The sequence below is a fragment of the Oryzias latipes genome, chromosome 7, assembly GCF_002234675.1.
Source record: "Oryzias latipes chromosome 7, ASM223467v1".
In the NCBI taxonomy this organism is placed as follows: Eukaryota; Metazoa; Chordata; class Actinopteri; order Beloniformes; family Adrianichthyidae; genus Oryzias; species Oryzias latipes.
The window spans coordinates 4328453-4349137 of NC_019865.2; the positions used below are offsets into that span (position 1 = coordinate 4328453).

The 20685-nt window shown below is 41.8% G+C and overlaps 1 protein-coding gene across 2 annotated transcripts in view; it reads right to left on the bottom strand.

Moving 5' to 3' along the window:
* The window catches only part of LOC101158765 (laminin subunit beta-2), a 57519-nt gene that overhangs the window by 9362 nt on the left and 27472 nt on the right, over nt 1–20685 (bottom strand). For both annotated transcript variants that reach the window (XM_011476771.3, XM_011476772.3), the window contains exons 5-25: nt 19352–19425; nt 19032–19220; nt 17765–17828; nt 16684–16886; nt 16475–16595; nt 15628–15816; nt 14435–14614; nt 14194–14306; nt 13889–13968; nt 12893–13049; nt 8416–8556; nt 7413–7574; nt 6916–7037; nt 4703–4823; nt 4306–4498; nt 4076–4219; nt 3270–3501; nt 3031–3194; nt 2518–2742; nt 1354–1568; nt 1181–1277 (exon numbers count right to left, since the gene is read on the bottom strand). In XM_011476771.3, the coding sequence (XP_011475073.1) occupies nt 1181–1277; nt 1354–1568; nt 2518–2742; nt 3031–3194; nt 3270–3501; nt 4076–4219; nt 4306–4498; nt 4703–4823; nt 6916–7037; nt 7413–7574; nt 8416–8556; nt 12893–13049; nt 13889–13968; nt 14194–14306; nt 14435–14614; nt 15628–15816; nt 16475–16595; nt 16684–16886; nt 17765–17828; nt 19032–19220; nt 19352–19425 (3186 nt within the window). The remainder of the gene's footprint in view (nt 1–1180; nt 1278–1353; nt 1569–2517; nt 2743–3030; nt 3195–3269; nt 3502–4075; nt 4220–4305; nt 4499–4702; nt 4824–6915; nt 7038–7412; nt 7575–8415; nt 8557–12892; nt 13050–13888; nt 13969–14193; nt 14307–14434; nt 14615–15627; nt 15817–16474; nt 16596–16683; nt 16887–17764; nt 17829–19031; nt 19221–19351; nt 19426–20685) is intronic.

A 20685-nucleotide genomic window follows, 5' to 3' on the forward strand; every position in this document is an offset into this window, starting at 1 on the left:
TGGGTGTAGCACTAGATCTCGTCAGGAAGCTGCTTTGTGCAGCTGCACCCTGTTTGGTGGTAATCCAACGTTGTACCAGCTGATTGCTTCCTGTAGGCCTTCAAGCTTTGATCTCTTTGTGTGACAGAGATGTTTAAAAAAAACTGATGAAAGTCTAAATTTAGTCACAGTGAAGCTGAAACTCCCGTCTGAGTCCATCATGACTCCGAGATTTCCAACTTGACTTTCCTTTAGTTTTCTATGCTCATGTTGCTGCAAATTAAAGACGATTAAAATCGTGTTTTTGATGTTTCTAAGATGTTCCTGTTTTGTTTTTGTTTTTTTATGATTGAAGGCATGTATAAAGGGGGGGACAGGAGGTGGGGCAGCATTGCTACACGCCAGTTGTTCCGCCCACAACTCAGTGACAAATGAACTCCTACTGCTCTGCAGAAACTATTACCTAGAAATTGAAACTTTTTTTGTTTTAATTTCGGCTAAGTATTGCATTATGGTAGTTAGAAGACCACTAGGAAGGTTTTAAAAATAGATTAGAAGACAATCAGAAGGGGACTTTGAAGTCTTTAGGCTCATTTTAAGTGTAAAATATGCATTTCTGAGTCTCTATCTAAGATTAGAACTGAACTGGACTTTTTTCTATGACTTTTTTGTATTTCAAAAAATACAAAAAAAAAGTGGTTTTTCTTACTTGAAAAGAATGTTACACAAAAAAAAATCCTTAACATAATTTGCACCCAGAGTTTGTGGAGAGCCATGCTGTGCTACTGGACAGATTTTGTAACAAAGTTAACAATCTAATCAGCAGTCATTATGGATTCAGAACAAATAATTCTACACCAATGGCATTAATGGAAATAATGGAAGGAATATCTACTGCCAAAAAGCATTTGACACGGTAAATCCTAATGTTCTACTCAAAAAGCTAAAATTTTTTTATTTTTTTGTAGGAGGGAAAACAATAAAATGACTTTATTAATTAAATAAAAGAGCCAGAAAAAATGTTTCCTTATTTCTCTTTCCCTTTTACTGTCAAAAAACAATCTGGTTTGTGTGTTGTGTTTTTTATTTTTATTCTTCTGGTTTAGTAATTGTCTTGTGGGAATGAAACCTATAAGTTTAAGGGAGAAAAATCTATTTGTTAAGATGATTTCATTGTAGTTTGAGTTCCTCTGATGTGTACCTCGACACTCCACCTGTGGGTCCCCCCAGTAGAACTGCTCACACTCGGTGCACGTTTTTCCTCCAAAACCTGGACGGCAGTGGCACTGGCCTGTGAACTGACCCCATAAAAGACCCCATAAGAACTTTAAAAATGTCCCTTCAGGGTTTCTCGGAGTCCTGACGTCCCCTCACCATGTTGCAGTGTGTTCCCAGGGAGTTCTGCGGGTCGCAGTCGCACGGCTCGCAGCCTCTCTCCTCGCCGAAGTTCCAATGGTTTGGAGCGCACTGGTCGCAGACGCGGCCACGGACGTTCTCCCTGCAGGGGCAGGCGCCGCTCTCCGGGTCACAGTGACAGAGTCCATCGTGGCACGCAGACTGCAGGGTTCCAGCAGTTACACAGGTGCAGCCTGGGAAAACAGAATGACAGCAAGGCAGACACAGTCCCATTACCACCCGTTCACCATGAGATGCACAGGAACCTCTGGGTTTGAATAATCAAGCTGCACAAGCAAACACAACAGCCAGGAATGTGTGTTTTGTTCCTTTAGATTTTTAAAATAATAATAAATATCACATGGTTAACATTCAATAAAGACAATACAAACAATTTGTAGAATTTGTTCTCACTGTAATATACTCTTCAATATTAAAAAGATGTATTTTTTACGGTCTTGTACTAATAAAGGATAAGCAGAAAAATCCCATCTTGTTTAGTAAATGTAGTTAATTATACTTTTCCCACAGATTAAAAAAAACATGTATTTATTTATAAAGCACCTACCACCATCAGCCAAGGAGGCCCAAACCAAACACAGAACATCCTACAGTCCCAAACATAAAAGAATCTTAGAGCGAACCGAAGCTCAGTCCAATTGGAAACAAACCAGGACCTCCAAAGATGGGTCCGAGAGCGGCTTCTGGTCCCGGACCAGGATCAGCTCGGGTGTATTCAGTCAGAAAAGTTGTTGCAGATTATCAGGGTAAATGAACTCCAAATCACTTTAAGTGGACCAAATGTGTCCAGTCTGAATACACCCTTAATAAAAATCAAATCAAATCAAGCCTTGGGTAACCACGAAAAAAAACACAGAAAGAAAGACGTTTAAGTTTTTGGAGGACAAACATTATTAATCAGTTAGAAATAATGTTTTTCTCATTATTCGTCCCCCATACAAACATCAATTGGATTTTGACAAAAAGGAGAAGGAATTATGGGTAAAAAAAGGACTAAATAGAACGTTATTAATTTCATCTACTCATATTAAGTCACAAGTTTACTAAACTCAAATTTATTATAATAGAGCTTTTGATAAGATTTTTTCCAGAAGCTATTCAAAATGTGTTAACTTTACTCACGTCTGCATTCCTGGGCAATGGCGTTTCCATGGTAACCAGGCTCACACTCGGAGCAGAACTGCCCGTGGGTGTGGTACAGACACCTGAGGCACCGGCCAGTCCTGGGGTCACATGACTCGGGGTCGTTGGGGTCAATGTTGTTGTTGCACTGGCACGGCAGACACTGACCTCCAGGTTGCTCGGGGTTGCCGTAGTAACCAGGTGCACACTGGTCACAGCGGGAACCTTGAGGGAAAAGAAAAAGGAAAAAAGTAGTCCCTCTGTTACACCTATGTTTGAATATTCTGGGTCATGTATTTGCCTGATTGCTCCTTTTCTAAACTCATTAAAGCAAAATGTTGGATGCGACAGCTTGTAAAATACTGCGCAGTGCATGCAGACGTGAGGATGCACACCAACTGCATGGTTGAAGGCCTTCTGCTGCATGTTTAGAGTTTAGCAGTTATTAAATCTGCCGAAGATTAGGAAAACATGACGACAGAAGCGGAATCTTATGGCTTTGTGTTTGCTCACCAGTGTAGCCTTGATTACAGTTACATATAATCTGATTAGCAGAGTAGTCAGATTGGCAGGAATGTCCGTTAAAGTGATTTGATCCCGGGTTTCCGGGGCAGGGGCAGGGCTGACAGTGTTCTCCAGAGCCGAGCACCGGGTTTCCATAGAAGCCGTTCTTACACCTGTGGGAGGGAAGGGAAAGCTCACGCGTTTGTTCAAAGCTTGATGTCGGGGGGGGGACAAGGAGCTTGGCTGACCGTTCACACTGGTGTCCTGCGGCGTTGTCCCGACAGTCTCTGCATTCTCCTGTTTGGGGGTCACAGAGGTCTGCGTGGCCGTTGCACTGACAGCGCCTGCAGCTGGGGAAACCCCACTGGCCTGGTTGGCAGTCGGAGCACTGGCGCCCGATGGCGCCCTGCCTGCAGGGGCACTGCCCCGTGAGCGGGTCACACTGGTGACTCGAAGAGCCATCAGGGTGGCAATTACAAGCTAAATGAGGGGGGAGAATGGGATTTCTATTTAGTTCTTTAAAGTAACAATATATTTTTAAAAACATTGAATATTTAAATTCCCACTCTAATCATCTTTGGATCTATTTTCAAAGCATTCCTAGTCATCTTATAATTATAATTATGAAAAAACCTGTGTTGTTTGTTTCTGCCGAGCGGCAGTAGTTCATTAGAAATTCACCTCTGAGTTTTGAGCATCATCAGAGCTGTCCAGCAGGACAATTTAGGGCTCGACGCCAGCTCAGACGAGGAAAACAAAGACGCACGTGGATCCATCAGAGCAGAGTATTTTCTACACCTCAAATACGATCTTTTTCAAACAGCATTCTTTTGTTAGTTCCTGATTCACAGCAATTTGAGTAAAAAATACTCAGAAATGCAATTTTAAGCTTTGTCTTCTTTTTTAAATATCCTCCATCATCAGAAAAAAATCCCACAAAAACATGTTAAAAACATTTCTTTAGATTGGGTCTTTGATTTGATCTTGGCCTTTTAGTTCTCCAGTTTTCTTTCCCCCCCCCAGCATTTTAGTAAAGTAAAAAAAAAACTCTCACCGGTGCAGCCGCTTACTCCAAAGCCGTACGTCCCCGGGGCGCACTGATCACAGCGCCGCCCCATCACATTGGGCTTGCAGCGACACTGGCCTCCGACTTGGTTGCACTCGCTGCTGAGGGAGCCCTGAGGGTCACACTGACAGGCTGCACACACAAAAAAACCCCACAAAGACTGATCAAAACGGACAGGCCGAAAGGTGGCTGCTTCCGGAGCTGCGGCGTGGACTCACCCAGCGCTCCATCATGGATGATGGATGAGATGCTGCAGATGAGTTTGGAGCACATCTCAGCCAGGAGGGGCATCGGAGTGATCATGAAGAAATCCAAACACATGTAGCGGACCATGTCTTCTCGGTTCTGCTCCGCCTGAAGCCCACTGCCTTGAAAGCCAGGAAGTTCGGTGTATTTGGGAATCAAAATGAGCTAATAGGTAAAAACAGAAACAATGGAATTAACAGTTGATACTCTAAAACAGTTGTTCAAGGTTTAGACTTTTAGTGTTGAATTCTACACATAGGTTTTCCAACTGTAGAGGGGAAAGACATCCTGCCAAACTCCCCTGAAGGAGAATACGAAAAGCTTTGGGACCCAGATCTCACGCTTCACCTATCCAGACGCCTCACTCACCGAGTCGATGAGGATGAAGGCAGTCAGGTGTCTGTGCGTGACTCCATGTCGCTGGAACCTGATCGCCACCACATATCTGTTGTTGGGCTCAAAGCAAAAGGGTCTGGACATCTGGATGTATCTGCAGGTAAAACAAGACCGCCGCAAAATTCAGCAAAAGAATAATCCAGTTCCGTGTTTGTATGGGTGTATGAAAATAAAATCCAATACGTATGGGCTACTGGGCCGTTGTGACATCACCAAGCTCATTAATTCGAACCGAGTGTCTTTGCCACAGTTTGATTGACAGCAATTTAAAAGGAGAAAGGCAAAAATGAAATGATTTTTTTTTAATAACATTTGTTCTCTTTATAAGAAAAATGCCACATGTCAAAAAATCAAGAAACGTGATTTTCATTGGAGGGGCAGTTTAAACAAAACTAATTGGGCTTTTAGTCTGACACTGACAGGAAAATTGTCCATGTAGGACTTAAATCCAAACGCTGTTTTGGTCTGACTTTTATGCAGGTTAACCTCGTTTTAGCATCAGGTGTTTGTTTTTCTTTTCCCGTCTGTCGTCTCTTCTCTGCTTCACCTCCAGTGTTTCCTGGCAACAGCCAGGCATTTGTCAGCACCTCATTTCTGAACTCTATATTTTTCCTGTCCATCCCATCCATCGTCACATTGCTGCGCCGCCTCAAAAATACTCGTGGTGTTTGACAGATTGCGTTTCTGATATATGACCGTGGCACAGAACCGTTCATTTTCCACGCCTCAGCTCGGCTGTCTCCGACTGTCATGCTGACAGACGACCAACGGAGGAACACACAGGTGGTGTTCATTTGATGAATCAAACCTCTTCATTTAATGTCCACCCTAATGTCCAGCAGTCTAACATCTGAGGGTGGATCAGGGTTGACCACAGATGCATTATCTCTAAGACTTACTCAAACAAAGATCATGAATCTTTTACAGAAGGAACATTTGCTCCAAACTTTAATGCCACGTTCACACCAGGCATGTTATGCACGTTTGAGAATGCGCTGAACATGGGTTCTAGAACCTGCTTTTAGCATACGGTGTTGACACTGGACTGTTACTACCCGATAATAGCGCATGTACCTACAGTGGGAAGAGGCTTGGTTTGAAATGTTAAAGTTGGAACAAATCTGGTGAATCCAGCTCCGGATTATATAAAATATTATATAATCCTGGCCGGGCACAAACAGCAATTATGATCACATTTTAAATAGTCTGCACTTCCGTGAATAAAAAAGACGCCATCCATTGGTCACTACAAAATCCGAGTCCCTGATTGGTCAAAGTTTAACTGGTTTAACTTCCAGTGCACGTTCAATGACCGCGTGTTTTGTGCAGAGCCTAAAAAACTGAGCAGTGAACCTGGGCAGTGATGCATAATTGCGAGAGTTTTGAACGCGGAAACCTAAAAAGGCATTTACATAGAAGTAGCCGCTTGAACGCACGTTGCTGAGCCCGGTGTGAACGTAGTACCAGGCTTTGTCCAAATTCCCTCACTACTCCCTAACTAACCCTTAAAAGACTCTGAATTCCCTGCATTCTGATGAAGACATGGATGACTTATAAATACACCTCCCACTTGTAAAAAAATACAGTTTTTTCAAATCGCAAATCTTTCAACCACAATGCATTGTGGTCTGTATTCAGCAATTTAGTGAGCGTTGATGCACACTGTATTTTCTTTTGTACAGAGACTTCCAGGGGAACTGGATTTTGAAAGATTGAATTGGGACACCCTGAAAACAATGATGAATGCCCCATATAGTGTTTCTAAGTAGTGAGGAAATGTGGACACAGCCCTCGACTGGATTGCTTTTCACCATAGTATCATGGATGATGTATTCAGACAAACAAGTCTCCTCATGAACGAATAAATCAAACAGAGAAAGCGTGGCCCATTGACGTCTCTGAACCTTGGCCGGGTAAATGCAGTTGGACATATTGCACAGCCTCTCTGTCAGGTTGTACCTTTGCCCTCAGGAAGTCATGTACTTTATAACCTGGACCTCAGCAAACAGGGCTGCTCCCTTCCTTCAACCGATACCTACAAAGCCTCTTTATTGAGTTAGCCCACCTGACTCACAAAGAACACACCGGCCCAGGCAAGTTCAAGTGACAACTGGAAAAAATGCTCTATACAGGAGCCTGCAGTGACTTGAAGGAATAGAGCTGCTCACATATGCAGGCCTGTTTACCTGTTTCTGTGCAGCAGAGTCTCCGTGTAGAGCTGCTCGGTTGGAAGAAGGTTTCCGCATCGCAGACTCGAGGGCAGGTTTACGGAGGTAATACTGACGACAGCCTCCCAGTCCTCTGTTGACTGCACAAACACACCAATACAGTTTATTGAACTAACGTTCTAACAAAAAAAAAGACAGCGATAGGTGCAGAAGAATTACAGATGATTTAAGGCTGTAAAAGTACACAATTTATACCTTTTTCTCAGACAGACATGAACATTTTCACACTTTTCTCTGTTGATAAATAGATAAGTTCAGTATTATAGTATACTAACAAAGATCTGCAACCGGTTAAAGATTTATTTGGATTTGTCCAGGTGAATGCTTTTTGTTCAGGAGACATGGCGTGGAGGAGATTGTTGACAAGATCCATGAAAAGTCCATGAAATAGTGAGGCCGCAAAAGCTGAACCGATGTACACAGCACTGTCGTCCATAGACTGCAGAGTCACACACCTCAGGCTCGTAGCGAAGCATGATGTGGTACTCCATGGCATGAGGGATGTTGTCGATTGTGAAAACCAAACCGGCGCCATCTTTGACGCGAGCAAAGCCGGGTCCAGTCCAGGTCACCACGAGGCCGGGAGTGTGCTCTCTGTTCAGAGTCGTCACATCGGGCTGAAAAACACAGAGAACCAACTTTTGCTCATGGACACTGTTTCCGTGGTTTATTCAGAGCTCCACTTTCCGCAGGCTGACACTTTGATTCTGTGATTTATGGCCTAGTCCTCAGAGGAGAAATGTTCTTCCATAAAGTCTCCTGCTGCTCATATATTTACAGAGTAATTGAAATTGTAAAACAGACAGTTACTAATAGAAGAAACAAAAAAGGATGGATGATATAAAAGCGAGGAAGGAGAACAGGAGTATGATGGATAGAAGAAGGTATTTATCCAATTGCTGTTTTAAATAAACTCCATTAGGCAACACTTTACGATAGTAATGGGCTTTATATTGGTGCAAAACCAAAATGTAAAGTCACTTTTCTGTTGGCCAAATGTTCAAAATGCAGAAATGACTTAAGTAACAGTGACCTGTTCATAAATCAGCTGAAAATTAATGAATCCCTTTGGACCAAATTTCTGGACTCAAACAGAAAAGCTTTTTGATGTGGAAGGAGGGGGGCATTTGGGGGAGACTCTGTGTTTTCTGTCAAAGCATAAAAACAATTTCATGAAGAACCTGAAGCCACCCTGTGAATGTTTCGCCGAATATCTGAGTAATAATTTCATTCCCTGATGAGATAAAGTGTATGCTGGCAACGTAGAATCATCAATGCGTTCATATTTCTAACAGCAGAAAACTTGATTTAAATGTAATTTCTGATCATTTTTAAAAGTTGTTTCCATGTCCAACTATTCAACTTTCAGGTACTGACATACCTGCTCTTATAGAAGTGGATGGTTGGACATCTTAACGCACACATGAAGGTTTGTAGGTGAGTGGTTAAAAGTGTTACTGTCTGCTGAAGCTGCCGGATGCGTCTCAGCGCGGTGTGGTACTGCTGCGAGCTGGAGACCCGTCTGTGGCGCCGATGCCTCCTCGCCTGGTTGCTCAGATGCTGAATGCAGTCGTCTGCGGCCTGAGGACGAACTTTTCCCTGAAGAGCAGAGGATATTTTTCACATGCGTGTGCAGAGAAACTGTCAGAAGAAAGTCATTAGAATTATTATGCGATGTAAAGTTCACTTCTCTGTTTACTCTTGGGGTTAATTAAATTAATTTTCAGGATGGTCCATTAGATCTATTCATGCCTTTTTGATCTTTGCCTTTTCTAGACAAACCACAGAATAACTTGATACATTTTTATTGTCACACATTACTATTTTATTCATTGAAGTTTGTTTGGATTAAATCCATAGTTTTGCAGAAAAAATGTTCATGGGCAGGCAGAATTAGTTTAAAATCTTCTTTCTCTTTCGGCTTTTCCCATCAGGGGTCGCCACAGCGAATCATCCTTTTCCACCTCACTCTATCATGAACATCTTCTACCCCAACGTTAGCCAACTTCATGTCCTCTGTTAGGACATCCATATATCTCCTCTTTGGCCGTCCTCTTGCCCTCCTGCCAGGCAGCTCCATCTCCAACATCCTTCTACCAATATATCCACTATCCCTCCTCTGAACATGTCCAAACCATCTCAGTCTGGCTTCTCTGACTTTGTCGCTAACACAGGCAACATGAGCCGTCCCTCTGATGTACTCGTTCCTTATCCTGTCTAACCTGGTCACTCCTAAGGAGAACCTCAACATCTTCATCTCCGCTACCTCCATCTCAGCCTCTTGTCTCTGTCTCACTGCTACCGTCTCTAACCCATAGAGCAGAGCTGGTCTCACCACTGTCTTGTACACCTTTCCTTTGAGTCTTGCTGGCACTTTTCTGTCACACAACACTCCTGACACTTTCCTCCAACCGCTCCAACCTGCCTGCACTCGCCTCTTCACCTCTTTTCCACAATCCCCATCACACTGAACTGTTGACCCCAAGTACTTAAAATCCTGCACCTTCTTCACCTCAGTCCCCTGTAACCTAACGCTTCTACCTTGATCCCTCTCGTTCAGACACATGTATTCTGTCTTACTACGACTGACCTTCATACCTCTTCTTTCCAGAGCAAACCTCCACCTCTCTAGCTGTTCCTCCACCTGCTCTCTACTCTCACTGCAAATTACAATGTCATCCGCAAACATCATTGTCCAGGGAGATTCCTGTCTTACCTCGTCTGTCAGCCTGTCCATCAGCATAGCAAACAAAAAAGGACTCAAAGCTGATCCTTGGTGTAGTCCCACCTCCACCTTGAACTCCTCTGTCTGACCTACAGCACATCTCACCACCGTCATACTTCTCTCATACATGTCCTGAACTACTCTGACATACTTCTCTGCCACTCCAGACGACCTCATACAGTACCACAGCTCCTCCCTCGGCACCCTGTCATACGCCTTCTCTAAATCTACGAACACACAATGCAGCTCCTTCTGACCTTCTCTGTACTTTTCCATCAACATTCTCAAAGCAAAAATGGCATCAGTGGTGCTCTTACGGGGCATGAAACCATACTGCAGCTCACAGATCTCCACCTTCTTCCTAAGCCTGGCTTCCACTACTCTTTCCCACAGCTTCATTGTGTGGCTCATCAACTTTATTCCTCTATAGTTGCTGCAGTTCTGCATGTCACCCTTGTTTTTAAAGATCGGGACCAGAACGCTTCTCCTCCATTCCTCAGGCATCTTCTCACTCTCTAAAATCCTATTGAACAACCTTGTTAGAAATTCCACTGCTGTCTCTCCTAGGCACTTCCATACCTCCACAGGTACGTCATCAGGACCAACGGCCTTTCCGCTCTTCATCCTTTTCAGAGCCTTCCTAACCTCATCCTTTCCAATCTCTGCTACTTCCTGCTCCACAACAACCACATCTTCCTCCCTTCTTTCCCTGTCATTTTCCTCGTTCATCAGCTCCTCAAAATACTCCTTCCATCTTTTCTGTACACTCTCCTGGGTTGTTAGCACCTTTCCATCTCTGTCCTTAATCACCCTTATCTGTTGCACGTCCTTCCCATCTCTGTCTCTCTGTCTGGCTAGCCTGTACAAGTCCTTCTCTCCTTCCTTTGTGTCTAACCTGTCAGAATTAGTTTAAAATGTAATCATAAAATGATGGTTAATTAGTTAAACCACTGCTTAATAGATTCCTGTGAACGGAATGTATTGAGCAGTTTAGTCCTGCTAATCCTGCTGGTTTTGAAAACAGCCCTCACTTTCTGCTCAGTTTCTCAGCAGCAGCCGTTGAAACACTGAGATGCTATTTAGAAAATGTCATTTCATGGATCTGCACGGATGCCTCGTCTCCTCGCAACAAGGTTACAGCTCATCGCTGTGGTTGTGATGCAAGAGGGACGGACTGTCTGAACTCGTCAAATCCAAGTGAAGAGAGACAGTTTTGAAAAAAGTGGCAGGAAAAAGACCCTTTGGACTTTTTTCTCGTGTTTATTAAGCAAAGTACTATCCCTGACAGATGAAGGAAGGCATTTGAGGAAAACTGTATAGTACCTGAGAAGTTTTTCTTCTTTTTTTCAGTACAGACCCAACATTAAACCCCCTCCAGACATTTATTTATCCCTAAATCCCTTTTCTTTGATCCCTGCTGAATCCTCAGAATCATATTTGCTCTGCAGTAAACCTAAACAGCAGTAAACCTGAATTTTTATGATCTGACATTTTGCTAAATTGATGGAAGAACAACAGCAACATCAACCTGCAGACAGACTCTACAGTTAAGAGTGTTACATAAATTTAAAGGACATGTCACCCAGCCATGACTTACATTTTCCACGTATAAAATGTCGGTCTTTCGTGATTCATGCGTGACACATGTACTTCATAAGTGTTTGTTGTGTTCGTCATTCGTCGATGTTACCAGATGTCGAGGGTTTCGCCTGACAGGTCTTTACGTGAATTCAGTTCTGAGCTGTTCAAACTTTTTGTCTGGTTGAGAATTACGCAGTTAACGTGTATTTTATGTAGTTTATATGCAATTATTATGTAAATCTTACGCGATTGTTTTTGCAAGATGCATCTGCAAATTTGCAGCTTTCCATGACTGTTCCATGTATGTCTAATTGACTTTTCACACATTTGCCACTGATGTATAACTTTTGTGTCACGTTAAAATGACATAATTGATGCACATTCATTCATTCATTCATTCATACATTCATTCATTCATTCATTCATACATTCATTCATTCATTCATTCATTCATTCATTCATTCATTCATTCATTCATTCATCCACAGCAAGAACACCCGGTTCAAGTCCCTGCTGGGGGACCTGAAACAGAACCCCAATGGGGGGCCGTTCTGTGTGGAGTTTGCATGTTCTCCCCGTGCATACGTGGGTTTTCTCTGGGGACTCCGGCTTCCTCCCACCGTCCAAAAACATGCTACATAGGTTAATTGGTTACTCTAAAGGTGTGAATGTGAGTCTGCAAGGTTGTGTGATTGTGGCCCTGAGACAGACTGGCAACGTGTCCAGGATGTTCCCATCCTTCATCCTCAAGTGGCCGGGATAGACTCCTGCAGCCCCGTGACCCCGAAAGGCACAAAAATGGGTTTACAAGATAAGTGTAATTGACACACAATCACTAATGAATTGCATATATGCAGTGCAATAATAAAGCACGGTTCATGTTTTGAGTGTTCTTTATTTGTACTTCTTCCGTGGTTTTATCTGGTTCATTCATGATACATCTGTGAAAATTTCATGCTATGACCATAACTTTTTCCATTATTTCCATGCATATTCACATATGACCCATTTTCATTCTTGCAGTATGCGCAAAATGTACGTAATGGCTGTGTGACACGACCTTAAGACTGACAGGCCGTTTTTAAGTCAGCAGGAAAGCTGACTTTCCGGAATATAACCAAGAAAAATGCTGAGGAAACCAAATTGCTATTTTTACTGACATTTAAATAGTGGGGCGGCCGTGGTTCCGCGGTCGACCTCTGATCCGAAGATTCGAGGTTTGGTTCCCGCCTAGACTGGCACTATGTTTATGTGTCCTAGGCCAAGAAGGGACACTGTAAAGACGGGACTCTGCTTGCAAAGCGCTTAGTGCCTTTCAGAAGGGTATCCAAGTATACGCTATTTACCATTTTAGTTTAGTGCAAAAACTAAAAGTGGATCTTAAGAAGCAAAACTGTTTTATATACATGGATGGAAATTTTGGCGGACACACTAGACATTTGTAGCTTGAACTTCATTCATTTTTTAGTCTTTTTTTTGTAACTTCTGGCTGACAAACATGGAGGTGTGAAATTTGTGAAGCCTGAAGCCTTCCAGAAGAGACAAAAACCACAAACATAATTACATTAGAGCGCAATTGTTGAAGGAAAAAAAGTGACCATAAATGTTGTGTCGTGCAGCTACACTCACCGGCAGGGCAGGGTCATTGGGAGAGTGACCGCTAGCATCCTCTGCCTCGTATTTGTAATAGTCGAGAGGAGCGCAGAAATACCCAGACTGCACTTCTGAACACTGGCGACCAATTAGATGCCTTCTGCAGTCACACTGGCCACTTTCCATCATGCACCTAAGGGGGTGTGGGGGGGGGGTAAAACTTAGAGCTTTATATCATTTCCGATCCTGGCTTTTGATAAAAACTAATTACACTGACTTCCATTCATCAATCACAAAACCATTGCTCAGCTGATCCATTCTGACAAAGATTACACACAGTTATTGTTAATTTACCAATGATTAGACAATTTACTGACAGTGTGCCAATTACAACTGTGACTGCTCCCATGGGACAATCCAAATGATTGTCCATTAGTGTGAGCGACTGTGTCCTAACAATTAGCAATTTTGCCAAGGAGTAATCAGCACTAATTTCCATGGAGTATCTGCTGCAGCGCATAAATCCAGGAGGGGTTAAAGGGGATTTCCAGACAAAGTCATAAATCACAGAGAGCGTGCAAGTAACTGCATTCAGTCTTTTCATTAGACGATCAGGGAAATTCAGCCCAAACTTTTAAATGGGAAAAAAAAAAAATCCCTATTTGTTCCTTTATCTATAGAATGTCATAGGTTTGAAGCTGTAGAAATACTTTTTTTTTTTTGACAAACTAAACCAGAGCTGAGCTGCAGCATTACTGCCCATTCCCACACTTAATGCAAAGAAGATACAGCCGTCCAGGAAAACTGGTGGAGGAATGATAAATTAAAATGGTTTACTATAAGACAACCAGAGTTTTTCGCCCTCAGAACTAGAAGAGGATCCCCAAAACTAAAGCAGCATTATGCTAGAGGCAAACATGAGAAAATGATCTGACAAAAAAATTGAAGGATTTTCATGGTTAACATGACTATAAACGCTAGTGTGAGAAACAATGATTTTCTTTAAGAACAGAAGATGGAGTGAGTCTTCACCTGTTGTTGAGGGCTCCACCAAAGTCGCAGTCACAGGGTCTGCATCCAAACTGGTCGTTACTGAGCCCCCAGTATTCAGGCTGCAGAAACACAGAAGCCCAAACCATAAGGAACAATCGCAGGTGAATTCTACCGGTTTGAGTCAGCCCAGCGGTTCTAGATGAACAACTCTGTTATTGTAACCAGAGTTATTACATCCTCAGAAGGTAACGAGGTTCAGGTCATGATTTGATGAGTTTAAAATTCATGGAAGATGTCAAAGAGTAAATCATGAGACGTGAACTCATGGAGTCAGTGTCACTGACCAGACACTGGTCACAGTAACGTCCGGTGACGTATCGTTTGCAGGAACAGTCCCCGCTGATCTGGTCACATGGATCTCCCATCCTAATGATGCCACGCGGGTCACAGTTGCAAGCTGATGAAGAAATGCACACAAACAGAATTTAGCTGATCTGGTTTCTGCTCATTTTTAAGGCAGATAATACATCATTCTTTTTCAAATACATTTAATTCCACTTTAATTCCACAGGTGAGGATACATACGCTGGCATCCCTGTGGGTCGTTCTGGCTGAGTCCGTAGTAACCCACTTTGCAGTCGTCGCAGCGTATGCCTTTCACGTTGGCTTTACAGCGACACTGGCCTGCGATCATCCCCATGTCCAAGTCGGTGTGGCTGTCACACACGCCGCCATCGAATGACCCCACCGGGTCACAATCACACACTGCGCTCAAGAGAGGACATTCCATCATAACAGGCTATGAGTTATGGTCAAGGACCTCAAGTTGAACATAAAAAAAAATAAATCAAGAAATGAACTTAAAAACATCCATGTTTCAGGTTAGAAACTTGTAATAATACCTTTTATAAAAGACAAACCAAGTCCAGTTGACTGCTTTTATACCTATAGTGCATTGCTGAATGAGAATCAACGCAGAAAGATTTACTTAAAGACCCATTCTGAGGATATTTTGATAAAACCTGTACGGTCCCTCACTGATGGCGTGCAAATGCCACTCGCATGGGGTGTTCATGTGATATGCTAGTGCCCATAGGACGGCCATAGAATACCCACACAAACTACACGCTGACAGGTAAATTTCCGAACGGTCGAGCTGCGTGGAAGTAGCACGCACTTACCTAAAAGCACTATTTAAGTGTAACATGTTCCTTACCCGATAAACCACAAAGGTGTGGAAGCGTATTGAATTAACAAAATATATTAGTTTTAAAAAGAAATAAGGTGATCTTCATTCTTATTTTTGGTGTATTCACAACAAAACAAAAAATTGTTCTGTTTTTATGCTTTTCATTCCGATTCTTTCCACATTTTATTGCTAATTACAGGAATAAAAAACTCAAAACAGGCTGGGCTAAAACCTCACCTGCTCATGAAAACTATAAGATCCACTGCAATTAAAAGTTGAAAAGCCACAATCTGTCGTAGACATGATCCTTTTTTGTTTATGTGCTTGTCACCATATCAGTCACCAGCCTGTTTTGTTCGTCCTACACTGTATCCCCAAAAACTGCAGAAACTATGTCCTAGAAAACAACACAGGTTGTTTGGTTTTGCCTAAAAAAGGCATAATCACCATTAAAAGACCACTGAAGACTCTTGGAAAATAGAACTAAAGATGATCGGAGTGGGACTTCAAAGGGCGTTGCCAAGAAATGATAAGAAAGACAAAGTGTTTTAGAGATTCAAATGTATTTTGCACTAGTAAACTAACTCACAAAGACAAACTTGTGGGTCTCTGACGTCCCTGTTGGGGTCTTGATAGTAGAATGGTTGACACATCTCACAGTTGCGCCCAACTGTGTTGTGTAGACAATTGTCACAAACGCCTCCGCTGACGTTGCCCGTGGCCAGGTACACAGCCATGTCAAAGTGGCACTGGTTGGAATGACCGTTGCAGTTACACTCTGGAAAGAAAACACAAACAGCGACATGCATAGGTTTTCTTGGAATAAATAGGTAGCCATCTTTTTTGTGTTTCTTTGAACATTTAAGTGGAGTTGTTTGTTAACATCCAAAAAAACAATTATAATTTCAAATGACCCCTTAAACCCTTTATTTTTCAGTGTTTTTTCTTTTTAAGGTGATGCAAAATTAAGTGGAGCCCTGGATTAAATACGATGTTTCCAATTAGGAAAATAAAGCATAAAGGTGTTAAAATCTTCTGTCAAGCACAGAGGTGGAGGTATGATTATCCAGGCTTGTTCAGAAAATGACTGGAAATTACTGAATTGACCATGATCCAATTTTGGACAATCTGGAAATAAATGTCTAAAGTTATTTCCAAAGCCGCCCTGCAACAGGCTGGTGACCCGTCCAGGGTGGACCCCGCCTTTGCCCAAAAGTAGCCGGCACAGGCGACTGATCCCTGTGATCCGGAAAGGAAAGCAGAAGATGGATGGATGTATTTTCAAAGTGCAGATCCCTCACATCCTGCAGTTAACTATGTTGAAAGCTTTGAAAAAATCTCATTGTTTGACTTTTGCCTGCATCTGGGTCTTCTCCACTTACACAGAACTGAGAAACAGACTCATTAACATGCTTTCTAGAAGGCTGCCAGCGCACCTTTGCAGGTGTGAGGGTTCTCTGCCTCTGCTGGTCTCCACGGCAGGTCTTTGTGGAAGTCCTTGCAGCGCTCACAGTTCAGCCCTTCCGTGTTGTGTTTGCAAACGCAGCGACCGTGGATCTGACCGACCAAAGGTATGCAAAGTTAGAGGTTAATTACAAAACAAAAGCTAAACCGGTTTATCTGGTGACGGGCGTCAGAAACTCGCCATGCCGCTCTCCCGGGTGAAGACTCCCGGCACCGGGGCACACTCTGATGCATGTCCGTAGCAGAAGCAGCTCCCCCTGACCACCAGCTCGTAGATGGCGTAGTAATACTTTTGCAGGACATCAGTGCGACGGTCCAGCAGGTCGTCTCCCAAGGTGTTGAGCTTTGTGAAGTTGATACGCAGGTTGGTGATGCGCAAAAGTTCTGTGAAAGAAATAGGAAGATTTGACAAAACATCTATAATCATCGCATTTTCTTTCAGAAAATGAATTATTCTTTTTCTTACGACCTAAAGCACTGAAGAATCCTGATAATAAACAACAACAATATGCTGTGTGTTCGTCTGCCTTAAATTGTAATCTAACTCACTGAAATGCAGAGATGAGAAGCAATAGTACATGAATATTCTGTATTTTATTCTAAAAAAAGACAATATTCTGATTCTATTTACATAAGAGACTGCCTTCAAATTTGTCATGGATGTCAAAATCCAATTAAAACTTCATGTCTATGCAACCTCCCTCTACATTACTCCAATCTTTCTGTCCATCCTGAATTCCCATTAAGCCCTGAGAACAGTTACAATCAGGCTTCCTCAGTTTTCTCTGTATAAATTAAGACTTTTTAGTTGTTTTGCTCTGTATGGAGACTGTGGGGGGTGAGGTCTTAATGGAGCTGGAGCTTAGACCCCTGAGGTAACAGACCTGCTGCTTCCTGTACTTGACATGAAGTGTTTTATAAAAAGTCTAGATTTAGCTTCATTCTATGACTCAGTTTCTCTTGTTAAGCTACAGTCACATGTACGGGGAGGCTTCGGCAGAATCTCCAACATCAGCTGCCGCTGCCTGATTGTTCTGAAAATCGTTGGTGTTGCTCCTCCTCTTAATTTGGAGGAGTGGCGGTTCTACTCCCAACTCTCTCCAGGTGACCCAGCTTCTCGCTCTATCACTATCGGAGCGCCCAGCCACCCATTGGAGGGAGCTCATTTTGACCGCTTGTATTCGGGACCTGGTTCTTTTACCTTTTACTTTTACTTTGTAACGTTCTGACAATACGAGAAGTTTATATGTCATGGGACTGACCTTGAATTTCCAAGCTGTAAGGGTCTTTCACAGGAATTGATGGATCCAAAACTTTAAAAATGACCTAAAATACAGAAGAAAAATGTTTGGAAATAAGACAAAAGATACATTTCACATTTTTGGGCGGGTTATAAAACAGTTGTGACATTTATATGTTACAATAATTATTATTTTTATTATTATTATTATTAGTAGTAGTAGTAGTAGTAGTAGTAGTAGTAGTAGTAGTAGCATTAATAATTATTTTATTATTTTAGTTTTTTAATTTTCCAATAAATTCCCAGCAATATCATCATTTTAACTAAGTTTGATATATATAAATGTATGTTTACCTCTTTTGTCTGTCTTCTTTAGGTTTTTTTGTTTGATTGCATAAAAAAGTTACCATATTTTAGCAGGCATACAAAAAATGTTTTCTATGAATCACGGTGTTCAATTGAGCTCAATGTTTCATTGGTCTGACAACATTTCCCAGCTTTTATTTGAACAATCTTCTTTTATGTATGGCCCAAGTCCAACCAAGCCTTTACTAGTGTTTTGTTATAAATATTCTGTATTATATGTATTGTATGTGTTAATCTTAGTCTCTTTGTTTGATTGTTTGTTATTGTTAGTTTTGGCGATGGCATCGGTTCCATTTGAAATTATAACAATGCTTTTTTTTCCCCCAGTCCCTTTCAAATAAATTATTAAGAAATAAATCAAGCTAAATCAATAAATCAATTAACTCAAGCTTTCTGTTACTTTATGTTTGGTATTTTATGAATTCTTTAACTTAGATTATGCTTATACATTTATGCATAAACACTGTGACTGAACTTTGAAAAAATACAAACCAGCTGGTTTTGGCTCCATATTTCCAAAAATTATATTACTTATTACTATTAGTTTAATTTTTTCTTTTTTTGGGGGCAAAAGGCAGACATTTGTTGCTGCACCTAGCATCAATAATTGAAAATGTCTCCTTTGTTTTGATTTCAGGCTAATCGAGGTCAGAAATTATGTCAAAACCAGTTGAGCTTTCAGCTAGTTAAAAATAAATAGCACTTTTTGAAAAAGTAGGGGTTGAAATTTGGGTTTTGACTCAAACTTAAAAAAAAAAAAAGCTACAATAAACATGGCAGCTAAAAACTGCTTTATTATTGAATCTCTTTGAAGTTTCACCCGATTACTTTAAAAATGTTTTTTCCCGTTCTACACCAGTGTCAAACATGCAACTACAGAAAACATATAAGACCCGGGTCAGATGTCACGGTTTTCCACGTACCTCCCCGTTAGTGGACGGTTCGATGTCGGAGTAGCGCTCCTCGCAGATCACGTCGTTAATGTGGTGCAAGCCTTTGGCGGGTACGCCGGGGAAAGTTCTGGTGCAGTTGGAGGCAAAGTAGCGGTAGGGTCGCCACGTTCTGCCAAAATCTGCCGAGCGCTCGATGATCATCGCTGCAGGTCGGAAAGTCTAGGAGAGTTTTCAAAAGTTAGTCAGTGAAATGACGGAACAGACGGCAGCAGACAGAAACCACATGAATTCACTTCAGAACAATCATTAAAAGATGGACATTTACATTGTACAGCTCTACTAAAGCTCACCTTAAACTTCATGATAAGATGTGTGAAGTGGAACTCAGCCTCCAGATTCAGTCTCAGGCTGACATCCTCCTTACCTGTGGAGGAAATCATCCAGCAGTGTCAAAAGCATGAACTGAATTGTTATTTTCTTCATTTTTATAAAATTATATCACAGCAAAGCTGATGTGATAAGCTGCTTTTCTCCTCACCAGAACCAGCATATTGATTGCATAGACGGTTGAAGAGATCCGGTAAGTCAAAGAGCGTGTTTTATTTAGGTGTCGCTAAAAAAGTTTACAGTTTCAAAAGGTTAACAAGCTCCATAAGGAAGAAAAACATCTCCATAACCATCTGACTCCACTATCAAGCGTATAAATCAGACATTGTTCCTCAGATTTGCGAAGCAGAAAGAAAACCTTCAATTTACAGTGTTTGCTCACTATATTGTGCTTCACATTTTGTTTGTTTGTCTGCTTTCTTTCTTCTTTTTTTTTACAGTTCACTTTGTTCTACAGACCTTGTCCATCCATCTTCTACGTGCTGTGTTCAGTTTGCAAAATCTACAGTGATCTTTTATCACAAACAGATCTTTGTTTTTTATTCTATAATACTTATGAGAGTTCAAACAAGAGAGAAACGTGTGAAAATGTTGATGTCTGTCTGATAAAAGTTCAGAAAAGAAATAATTAAGCTTTGTTGTGCAGAGGTGAAAAAAGAATCAACACAGCTGATTATATTCAGTATGGAGGAATGCACCAAGCTCTCTGAATATCTGAGAAGATAATGATGGCCCTGGGCCTTTTTCAATACTTTACAACAATTACAGTTGGTGTGGTGACTGTAAGCACAAAGCACTAATGAGTGACAGAGCTGGCAGAAACAGGTTCATAGAAGAGAGCCAGACAAAAGAAAAGAAGTGGAGTGATGATGTCTGCATCCAGGCACAAAACAGAAGTTTGGGTGTTTTTTGTAGCCTGACAGAGCAGATTTTTAAAATCGTCAGGTAAATTTAGCAGTTTAGGGCTTTTTACTTTTTGTGTGGAAACACATGAATAAGCTAAAACAGTTTCGTACTAATGTGTCATGCAAACCTCTCGAGAAAACTGAGGACGCAAAAGAATTTGTCAAATTTGATAAAAAAGTTGCAAATTTGGGAGCGCCCCGATGATTTATGAGGCTAACTTATGGCAGGAGGGCTGCCGTTTAAACCTTGAACTTGAAAGATAGCATCTGTGTGGAATAGATGCCCGGAAGTGTTTTCTCCACCCTGACTGACCGCAGTGTCTTTGAGCAAGGCACTTGATCCTAAATGGTTTCAGCACATAGCTGCTCTGTGGCCGATCAGGGTGGGTTCT